General features: G+C 44.7%; 1 protein-coding gene across 4 annotated transcripts in view; it reads left to right on the top strand.

Annotated features, from left to right (window-relative positions):
* Positions 1–718: 718 nt before the first annotated feature.
* Cep135 (centrosomal protein 135) overlaps positions 719–11386 on the top strand; it is a 59041-nt gene continuing 48373 nt past the window's right edge. The window contains exons 1-6 of one of the 4 annotated variants that reach the window (XM_075942940.1): positions 719–937; positions 3836–3992; positions 5496–5686; positions 6295–6462; positions 7557–7698; positions 10258–10342. In XM_075942940.1, coding sequence (XP_075799055.1) covers positions 3880–3992; positions 5496–5686; positions 6295–6462; positions 7557–7698; positions 10258–10342 — 699 coding nt within the window. In that variant the 5' untranslated portion in view covers positions 719–937; positions 3836–3879. Of the gene's footprint in view, positions 938–3786; positions 3993–5495; positions 5687–6294; positions 6463–7556; positions 7699–10257; positions 10343–11386 lie in introns of all 4 variants that reach the window. The other 3 variants (XM_075942936.1, XM_075942938.1, XM_075942937.1) reach the window with 3 other exon arrangements.

Below are 11386 nucleotides of genomic sequence, written 5' to 3'. Positions count from 1 at the left end.
TTCTACAGAATTGAAATCATTAGTTCCTTAGAAATTCCATTTAAAAATGGACGAAGCACACAAAATGGAGATGTGAAAGCAATGAACGAATGGGCACACAGCAAGTAGTCCACTTCCCACCGCACATTTACATACGATGCAGCAACAAAGTTCAGAGGAAAGCTGGCTTGGTAAGAAATATAAGCAGAAAACAAACAAACAAACAAACAAACCCAACCAGCTCTTAACCATCTAGAGTTTTTAGGGGATGGTGGACTTTGGGGATTTGACCATCTCTTTCTATCTGGGAACAGGTTATTTATAAACAATTTATTTCAACTTAACGTTGGCAAATACCGAGGTAGAAGCTAGAGAATTATAGCTAAATGAAATAATCTTGGACTCTAGGAGTCCACAACTGGAGGCAGCAGGTGGGTACATGAACAAGTGTGTTTGGGGTCGGATTCTATTCTGGCGGAGGGGGCAATAGCTGTACCGGGTGGTAGCCAGGAGAAGCTGCAAGGACAGTGATGTCCCGGGGGAATATTGGGCGGTCAGCACGAATTCACCCGTGAAAGATCCTTCTCTGCGGGGACAGAGACGGGAGACCAAGGCTGGGGCGCAGGTCTGGCTGGGCACAGTCGCCTGGCGTCGCAGGGGCTCGGGATTTCCGCCAGGGGGCGCCGTGGCCCTGCCTCGGCCGGGCCGTTACGTTTCCGGGCACCGAGGCCCGGGAGCCGCCATCACCGGCCAGGCGGGCGGGCGCGCGTCGCGGCTGTGGGCCGCTCCGGTTACCGGGGCAACCGTGGCGCTTCCTCCTTGTGGGCCGCGACCGTCTCTCGGCGCCATTTTCAAACTGCGCTGGTGCCGGAGTCATTGGGCGCAGCGGGAGGAGCCAGTGAGGACGGCGGGTCCCCAGGGCGATGCGCCGCGCGGGGAAGCGGCGACGGGAACGGCGGTGAGGCTCGCCCGGGGGGGAGGCCGCAGGGGGCCGGCGGGGTCGCGGGGCCTCCGGGGCGGTTCCCCGAGGGAGGAAGTGGGGGAGGGCAGCGCCGGGACAGTCCCACTATCCGACCGTGCGGCGGGGCGGCGGGGCCGAGCAGCTGGCTGGCTGGCTGGCTGGACGGGAAAATGTCCCGGCGAGGAGAACGGTGGCTCCACCTTCCAGGCTGAGTCCTGGAAGGACGACGAGGCCGCTCCGGCCCACCCGCTCCGTGGCGCCCGCGCTGCGGGGTTTGGTGTTTAAACCCTTCTGCATCCATGCGTTGGAGGTGTCTGTCAAAGTAAGAGGTGACCTCCTTAAGACACCCACGCTCCGGAGTGTAGTGGACACCTAGCTCTAAACGCTGAACCTACCCTACCCTTTTATGTTGTTTTGATCAAAAAGTTGTCATCCGGAATATAGGAGCAACCTAACAAGTACGTGTTTTTGTTTTTGCTGGGAGGACTTTGCTTCGTATTCTCATTCTGGCTTCTTCATCTCGAAGGATGCAGAGAGATGGTTTTCGGTACCTGGAGTTGGCAGCTGTCAAAGACGGGAAATGTTTCTTGGAGTTTGCCCTCTAAGTCGAGCTTGTCAGGTGCTTTTCTTGGGACCACAAGAGTTTCTCTAAAACACCCGGCATCAGTCAAGTCCCTCTTGTGGAAGGAACTAGAAAGTCCTAGGGGAGGCCTCTCAGAGAGGCTAGATTTATAAACGAGAGTAATCAAGAAGTCTAATTTAGAAGTAGTCTTGTGGCCTGGGAAGTTGCTTTCTTAGGACAGCTTTTCTTCACTCAGTGTTTGAAGAGGGAGGATGCTACTTACTGGTCCCTTATCACATACTGGGTGTTCACAGCAGAAGGTTTTGCACTTGTTCATATATAGCACTTAAAATTTACTATTGGTGAAGAACATCCTTTTTGTTAGAAATAAATTACATTTATTTGACAAAGGTTAGAAAGGAAATGAACTTTGCATAACTCTGTTTTAGGGTAGATTGGTAGAGAAAATAGTCGTAGATGTTTAAAAAGACAAGAAAAAAAAAAGGCACAAGTATAGTAGCTGGAGGTGTAGCCCAGAAACAGAGTGCTGGCTCTGGGTGTGATCCCCAACACCACAAACAAACAAAATAGACAAGTATAAAAATGTATTCAGAGGTGTGTGTTTTATTTTAGAAAAAAAAAGGGAAGCAAAAGTGGACATGGTGGTATGCACGAGTAATCCTAGCACTGTAGAGGTAGAGGTGGAAGAGAAGGTTGACCTGGTCTACAGTAATGAGTTCCCAGTCAGTCAGGACATCATGAGGAGACTTGGTCTCAACATATGAAAAAGTACAAAAACAGCAGAAATGAACGCGGTGAAATGCTCATCTGAAAACTGCATAGACGTCGTGCCTGGGTCTTCAATGCTTTTGTCCCTCTGGAAAGAAAGGGGTCCTTCCCAGTTACTCGCCTCCTGTGAGACTTTCTAGCCCCGCAGTTGAATCTTAATGTCTCTGAGCTTTTCGTGAATGAAGTCATATAGTGTGTGTGTGTGTGTGTGTGTGTGTGTGTGTGTGGCTTCTTCGCTTGAATAGTCTTTTGAGAGTCAGCCCTGTTATCTGTGTGTACTGACAGCTTGTTGCCTCCAGTCTGGGTCACACTGTCTGGTGTAGGGTAGCCTGTTTATCAAACCCCTTTCGGTTTGGTGCAGTTGTGAGCAAACCTGCTCTAAACGCTGCTGTAGTCTCCTCGTGGGCATTCGTGGCCATTTTCTTCTGTCAATGTGCAGGTATAGCGTTATAGGCGTGGGAGTGTTTAACGCTGTCAGAAACGGCCGGACTCGTTCCAAGGTGGTTTTACTCTCTCAGCCATGTGTGGGTTGCACTTCCTGGCAGCCTTTGCTGACACTGGGTATTGCTGGTCCTTTTCGACTTCCGGGATAGGCAAAGCTGCACCTCATTGTGATCATAGTTTGTGTTTTCCTAATGTTAAGCATCTTTTCATATATTTCTTGAGATATCTTTTGCAAGGTGAGTTTTCAAGTTTTTGTGCAACAGAAATTCAGTTTTAGCACAATTTGGGAGGATAATTTGGGACCAGGTCTTGCCGTGTATCCCTGGCTGACCTATGTACTGACTATGTACATCAGAACGCTCTCAGATTGAGGACAGTCTCCCTGTGTCTGCCTCCTAAATGCTGGGAATACAGGCGTGTGCTTCCATACCGGGCCTAGCCCTGGTTTTCATGTCAGATTGTTTTATTATTAAACTTTAAGAGTTCATTTTCTTCTCTGTGTGTAAATATTTCCTTATAGCTTATGGATATTTTCTGGCAGTCTTAGGTTTTCGTTCTTCTTTTCCCCCTTTTCTCTTCCTTGGTGAGGTCAAGCCCAGAGCTTCACAGTACTAGGCAAGAACTACCATTGAGTCCCATTCCCGCTGGGACTTTCATTCTCCTTAATGGGGTGTTTGGAGGAGCTGATGTTTGTCACTTTTATGAGGCCCCACCTATCAGGTTTTTCTGTTCTGTTTATTGCTGTTAAGGAATTCCCTGTGGGTTGTGCGCTCAGCCCAGTGTAGGGTACTTGTCCAGCGTGAGCAAGATGTCTGGATGCCGTTCACATGTAAGAAAGTGGAGTTTCTGTCAAGGATCCTTTGCCGGCCTCTGGGAAATCTTTGTTTTCCTCTAGAATTGTTGTTGTTTTAACTTTTGCATTCAGGTTTGTGAAGAAATGCATGTTTTAATGTAGCAAAATAGAGATCATATGTACTGGATTTAAATCAATGTTAATATTACAGAGTAATGACGACCAGAAAAGGAACAAAATCGTTCTTTCCTATTCAAGGAGCATCTCTTGCAGTGAAACTTTGAGGGCTGTGTTGATCCTCCCTCAGGACTTTGACTGTGGAGAGTGAGTAAAGCCGGCCTGGGAGACGAGATGAGCACGGCCGCGGAAAGGAAGTACATCAATGTGAGGAAGAGGCTGGACCAGCTGGGCTACCGCCAGGCTCTGACTGTGGAGTGCCTGCCTCTGGTGGAGAAACTCTTCAGGTAAGGATGAAAGCGCAGTTAGAGATGCCTGTGCTCTTTAATCTACATCCTGAGTTTGCGGTGACTTTCCTGCTTCAGGAAAGTGGCAAGGGGTCTCTGGGGAAGTCTGTAAGTCTGCTGAAGCTGTCTGTGCTCTCCTCAGTCCAAAGCCTTGTCCCCAACAAAGGGCCTTCGGGGTGCGGGATGCTAGCTAGGGATTGCTATACCCTCTGTTCTCTGAGTGTTTTCCCAATGGAATTGCACTCTGAGGTTTCCGATAGAGGTCAGAGGTCCTTTCTCTTTTCTGTCTTGTCGTTTGTTTTTACCCTTCTGCACTGGTGAGGACGGTACACAGCCCTGAGTGTGCTGGGCAGGCGCTCTACACTGAGCTGTACTCCCACCCAGCTCTCCCCTTCAGTTCCGTCTGCCAGCTGGTCTTTGATTTCTGTTATTCTAGAAAGGTTCTCTAATTTGTTGCTGTTGCCATCACATGTGACCTTAACTGACAGGCTCTCTGTGATTTCCCCTCCTTTTCCACAAGAGCTGTAGTGTGGAGGTTTGAGATGGTTCATTAGGAGGACTACAGGTAAGGCTGGTAGACAGCAAGGAATGGTAAAGATAACTTGTGACCTCGGGTACGACCCCAAACCTCTCATGACCCGGTTTCCTGACACTTTGACCTCGCCCGTGTTGAGCCACACAACATGTACTCTCACTCTTGCTGTTCGTACAGGCCTCCTTCTGGCTGTAGCGAGCCCGCCGGCTCCGTTCTCGTCCTTGTGCCTCACCTTTCTCTCCCCGCTGTGTAGGACAGTCACCTCGGCTGCATTTTACAGTCACTGTGCATCATCATTGTCATCTTGGTGCTGTCCCCTTTCATTGCAGACTTCACAAGATATGATCATTTACAGTTGCTATAGATTGCTCATATAGGAAGCTTGGAAATGTTTGATTTATCATGTACTAAGTGTCTGATGATTGTAGAATAGAAATTCTTCATTATTAAGTGCATTTTGTGTGTGTTTTCTCACGAAACGTTTAGTTAATAAGTGTTCTATAAGCTGTGTTCTTAGAGGTAAGAGCGTGATTTTGGTTTGCCGTCTTCCTGGAGGGAGCATACAGCAGACAGCCAGTACACATTTACTCAATAAAGAACCAGTTGCACCTAGAGAAAGGAGCAGGAGGGAGTTTGAGCCGTGATCTGACAGGGTAGCTCATTTGTTGGGAACGTGAGTTAGATGTTGCTGAACAATAGGATTTTTAAACTAAAGGTAAAATTGTCAATAAAAGTACTTTCAGAACTGGGGAAAAAAACAACAATCTGATGTGTTTGTATTTTATAACTTATAGCTTGTTTTGAGAAACTTTTGAGGACTTTTGATACCTTGAAAGTTCATTCTTCTCGTAAATTTGGTATTACTTAACATTAGGATTATATTTAAGCCTTTTTAGAAATGTATTTGAAGTTACTAGAAGGCTAATAGAATGCTTTCTTGCCTTTCATTTTCTGTCTTTTAACGCTAGTGATTTAGTTCACACAACAGAAAGCCTGCGGCAGTCCAGGTTGTCCTCGGCAAAGGCGGAAAAGGAAAGTGCCAACTTCGATTTTGTTTTGGAGCCTTATAAACTTGAGAATACAAGACTGAGCAGGGAGAATAATGAATTGTATCTGGAGCTGATGAAGCTGAGAGAATGCTCAGACCAGCACATTAAAGGTACATGAAACCTTGATGATATTTTTAAATGCAGGACCTTGTCATCTTTGTTTTATAAGTGGAAAAGGCTAAAGTCTCGTTTTAAAGTCCTTGACAAGAAAACTGATAATCATGCGAACAGCTCCGTCAGTACAGGAAGCTGTATTGAAGACTGCGTGAGAATGGAGGTGTGTGTAGTCCATGACAGTCCCCGCGATGTGCGGATCATGTTTTTGGTTTGAAATTGGTAAAAAGAATATTAAATGGCAGAATAGAAGACATTTTCTTGAAGCAACTATTGTTCCTCTTACTGAAAAGAAAAGTAATGAGTAGCCGTGCAGCACTTATTAGGCGGTGTTGAGCCAGGAAGGAGATAAATGATTTGCTTATCTTACTATAAACTTTATATTCAATAATTCTTTAGCCTAAAGCTGACTTACTGGATCAAAGCCATGGTAGACATTAGTCATATACAATAATAACAAGAATATAAAGTTGCTCTTTGTGATTATGTGTGGATTTGTTAGCAGTAGGAAGTACATTTGGCTTAATCCAACTTGTCAGGCTCAGGTGGCACCTCTCAGCTTGGTGCCAATGTGTTGATCTTTTTTCATCTCTCTCACTTTAAGAGTTGAAAACTACATTGAAAAAGTGTGCACACGAGACAGCTGATCTGAAGTTTCTGAATAACCAGTACGTCCATAAGCTCAAACTCCTGGAGAAAGAGAGCAAAGCTAAGAATGAGAAAATCCAACAGCTTCAAGAAAAGAATTTGCACGCTGTAGTACAGACTCCCGGTGAGTCCTCCCCTTCTAGTCCTCCCCTTCTAGTCCTCCCCTTCTAGTCCTCCCCTTCTAGTCCTCCCCTTCTAGTCCTCCCCTTCTAGTCCTCCCCTTCTCCAGCCAAGCTGGCTGGTGTGCTCATGGCGACAGACTGGACTGGGTCTCTTTCTCATGAGAACTGATCTGTTTAGAAAGTGCAGCTCTAGTCTGGCCTGCTCCTAAGAAAGTAAACGGGTTATGAGTTTTATATGACTCTAAGATCAATCTATCCATTTATAAATATTCCTGCTGTCTATAAAGATAATTACAGAGGTGTTCACTACTGACTCAGATTATAGTATGACTATATTACAGGTGACATCCTATTATATTTAGTTGCGTTCTTTGGAGTTTCAGTTTATCTGTTTGCCGTGTGTGTTTCTGCTCTGTTTGTGCAGGAATGTGTGTGTACGCGTATGTAGGCCAGAAGTCAACTTTGGATTTCTTTCTCGATTGCTTTCCACCATTGTTTTGAGACAAGGTTTCTCACTGAGCCTCGAGCTTGTCCAGAGGCTAGACAGGCTGACCAGCAAGCCCCAGGGATCTTTCTGCCTCTGCTTCTCCGGTGCTGGGATTACAGGCTTTGGCACCACCACTGAATTTTTTTGCATGGTTTCTGGGATCAGACTCAGATCCTCATGCTTGAATGGCAGGCACTTTGAGAGCTGAGCCATCTCCAGCCTCCAGTGACCTGTTCTTCGGACATTGTTTAATGAGCATGTGTTTTTAGTTCTTACTGCCAGTCTCCTCATCTGACGTTGTCTGATGGTGATATTTTAGCTCATGACATTGACCACTAAAAGACACACTTAGATTTTAATCCTGCCAAAATCTAATCTAGCCAAGAAACAGTTTAAACCTGTGCACATATGCCAAGCCTGCAGGCATAGAAAACTTGTTTTATAGTCTCATTAAATTTTTGAGAAATACATTGTTCAGTCAGAGAGCAGGGTGAATATTTACATTAGAGCCCACTTTAAAAGAGAAGGTTAATCTGTGTTGTTCGGAATTTAGAAAAGTGTCTGGTTCTTCTTGGTTTTTAAGACATACATCTATTTCTGTATTCTTAGGAGGCAAGAGAAGAAGCATTGCATTTAGGCGTCAGCGGATGCAAATTGATGAACCAGCCCCACCCTCTGAAGTCAGTTCATACCCAGTTCCACAGCCAGAGGACCCATATATTGCAGACCTCCTGCAAGTGGCTGATAACAGGTGTGTTACATACTCGTTTGCTGAGCTGGGAGTGTGCAGTGTCTCAAGGACCTGAGTTCAGTCATTATCATCATCGTCTTCATCTTTGTTTGTGTCTTGCCAGCCAGCCTCCAAATAATGACAGAGACTTCCTATTAATTATGAAAGCTTGCCTATAGCTTAGGCTTGTTCCTAACTAGCTCTTATAACTTAAGTTAACCCATTTATGTTAATGTACGTTCTGTCACATGGTGTTACCGCTTTTCTATCTTGTATTATCTGTTTCCTCTCTATGTTTCTTGGCTTCTCTCATGCGCCTTTGTTGCGGGAGGTCCTCCCGATCCTCCAACCTATAGCTGCTGAGATACCAGCCTATTGGGGTGTGGTCTCTCTCCCTTTAAAAAAGCGGCCACTTCCCTCTCCTCTCTCTCTCTGGCGACTAGACTCCCTTCCTGGTTGCGCAGAGGGCTGGGACGGTGATCTGTAAGTTTTTTCCCCTTTAAATAAATACCACCCTATTTTAATCATAATTCCAAACTGGTGTGGCATTTTTTGTGACTTACGCCTTCATGCCTTGAGCATCTCCTACTTCCTCTCTCTCTGCCCAGAAGTTCCTCTTATACATCCTGCTTAGCTGTTGGCCATTTAGCTCTTTATTAAGACAATCACAGCAATATATCCTCACCCAGTGTACAAATATCCCACATCATTTGTTTTTAGTTCTTACTGGCTTGTTTGATTACTAGCTGTGTTGTAAGATGTTCAGTGGGAAAACTTGGCCTTGTTAATTGTGTCCCTGCGTCTAGCACAGAACTTTGCATAGGTCCTCAGTAGGTGTTTTCAGAATGTAAGGACACTTTTTACTTGTTTAAAAGCTTTGTTTTCTAATAAGTCATGTATCTGAGGTTTCTGTCCATACTTGCTATAAAATACCTTACTGCTTTTAGGAACCTATTTCAATAGAGTTGCTTTGACATTCGTTTCATCTAAGTAGGTTAACTTTTACTGGAATCTCTACTGCTTCAGACTTGTAGCAAAATGCCAGCTGGACATGAATAGAATGCTATCTTGATCTGAAATTCTTCTCTCCTGCATCTTTAGCCTATATTTATATTCCCTTTTATAAGTCAGAGTCAGAAATAAATTCTGTTTAGTTAACTGTTCATTAGGCCTCCAGGACAAGGCTTGAGTCCATGCTGAGGTCATCAGAGTAAGGTCATGATGCTGTTTGGACATGCTTGAGTCCAGGTGTCACGGAGAGAGTGATAGGGCTTTAAGGGCAAGAGAACAAATGCCAGTGACACTCTAGTGAGTCTAGGGGAGGCCTCCAAACCGGGGTACATGGGAAGACAGTGCAGGTAAGGACTTTGTGGTTCATAGAGAATACAGAGGAGGCTTTTCAGCCACTCATCGTTTCTAAAAGAGCATTGATTGAGATCTCCTGAAGACCACTTCAGTCATTTATTCTCTCCTAATATCATGTGCCCATGTTTTTGTGACTACCTTGACCTTTTGTGGGCTGCTCATCTGCTAAAGTTATGGCTAGGCTGCCAGGTAGTCTTATTTAAAGAATTGTTTACACTGTAGAAGTGCCTCAGTCTCTTTTGTCTGTTTGCTTTGGTGTGCACACACACATTGCATAGAGTCTCCTGCATTGATCTTAGACTGCTTGCGTGCCTGCTTGTATCCTTAGTAGGTTAGTAAAAACTTTTGTCTTTAGTAAATGTTGGAATGAGCTCTCTGCAGCCTACTTATTGCAGCTCATGGAAAATGTCCCTTCAAAGCAGATCTGCTTCAGGCTTTTCCCATCAAAAGTGGGAGCCGGGCGGTGGTGGCGCACGCCTTTAATCCCAGCACTCGGGAGGCAGAGGCAGGCGGATCTCTGGGAGTTCGAGGCCAGCCTGGTCTACAAGAGCTAGTTCCAGGACAGGCTCCAAAACCACAGAGAAACCCTGTCTCGGAAAAAAACCAAAAAAAAAAAAAAAAGTGGGTTATGCCATACGTAGACAATAGAATCCGTGTGGAGCTCAGATGGTTTGGGTGAAGTCTTGATTCGTAGAGCTCACAGGTTCTAGGAAAAACAGGCTTTGCTTGGGTCACTAGAAAATTGCTGTTTTCCCCATTTTCTCCTCTCCAAAAGTATAATGTAGTTTAGTAGGCAGCTCAGGGCTGGTTAGGGTCAGAATACACATGTTTGTCCCTTGTCTCATTTAGTGATACTGTTAATTTTGAGCTAGACCTTGAGTTTCCTGAGCCTAAAAAATGGTATCTGTACCTTAGAGTCGCTCTAAGGACACAGCTGAAGAGTGAAGTGATTATTGCATGACGTGTCTGAGTTTCAAATCACTTGCCTCTCAATTGTGATCCCTCCCTCTATGAATTTAGCTCTCCAAGGTGATGGACTGTGTTTATGATGAGGCTCTAGGACCCTGCAGCACAGTACTGCGCCCTCCCCTCCTCCGAACTCCCTGGTAGCCAGAAGTGGGATTTTATGCAACAACAATTACTTTCATGTTCCATTGTATTGTCTCCTCAACCCACGTCTACTCCATATACTGACACTGGTTCTCCATGTTTCAGGATTCAGGAACTTCAGGAGGAAGTCCACCAGCTGCAAGAGAAGTTAGCACTGATGGAGAACGGGGTGACAAATTACAGCAAGCAGGTAGGAATTTGCTTATTTGTGTGTCTGGACTGAGATGTGTTTGCTCTGATCATGACTAGAATTGTTTTATACTTGATATTACACATCCCTAGTTTTAAATGCAGCCTTTATCTTTTCCAAAAAGCTTGTTAGTCGAGTTAATAGGTGGAGTAGCTTTAGAGTGCCTGGTCTGTTCCCTTCATTATTCACTGAGGTGAGCAGCAATTTTAAAATTGTTTTGGTTTTTCTTTTATTTTATTCTATTTCCCTAAATCAAAAAAATTGCCCCAAATAAAAATTGTGTGTTGCTATGTTTATCTCAAGAATAATTTTATTTAAGTATGACAGCATATTTTTATAATTATGTTAGTTAAGAGGGCCGGCTAGATGCCTCAGAAGATAGAGGTGCTTGTCACCCGGCCTGATGACCTGAGTTTGATTTCCAGGACCCAAACAGTGGAGGGAGAGAACAGACTCCCAAAAGTTGTCCTCTGACCTCCGTTTATAAGCCATGCACACACACACACACACACACACTATAATAAAATAAATATTTTTTAAAAAACACAAAAGAAAATAATTTTTTTGTTTATTTCTTTTTTACTGAATCTAAGCCTTTGACAGTTCCTCTTCTGGGTTGCTCTGCTCGCTGTGGTTCCTCTGGAAGCATTACTGCAGCATGGCAGTTTCCTAAGGAGAAGGACCCAGCAGATGCAGTTAGATCATAACCACAGAAAGCTTTGTGCTTGTGTTCTCTGTGTTGGGCTCTGGGCTAAACAGCGTGCTTTATGTCCTTCTGTGCTTCCTGAAGTTTAAACTGGGTAATGTTTTTTTCATGTACATGATTATGTTGCATGATCTGTACATACAACTCTATATGTACCAGTATGCTGGTATAACTCTTAGTTTGTAAAGTACTTTGAAAATTATTTGGATTGGAAAGGAGTTAAAGAAAGTTCTAATATTCTCAAACCAAAAACCCCCACAAACAAACATAAAGGAGTCAAACAAACTCCTTTATGAAGGCACTAAAAACATTGGTTCTCAGCCTGTGGGTAATGACTT

Source organism: Microtus pennsylvanicus, chromosome 12 (genome assembly GCF_037038515.1).
Source record: "Microtus pennsylvanicus isolate mMicPen1 chromosome 12, mMicPen1.hap1, whole genome shotgun sequence".
Lineage (NCBI taxonomy): Eukaryota > Metazoa > Chordata > Mammalia > Rodentia > Cricetidae > Microtus > Microtus pennsylvanicus.
Note: the sequence above shows the minus strand (reverse complement) of the source record. Positions and strands in the feature narration are given on the sequence as shown.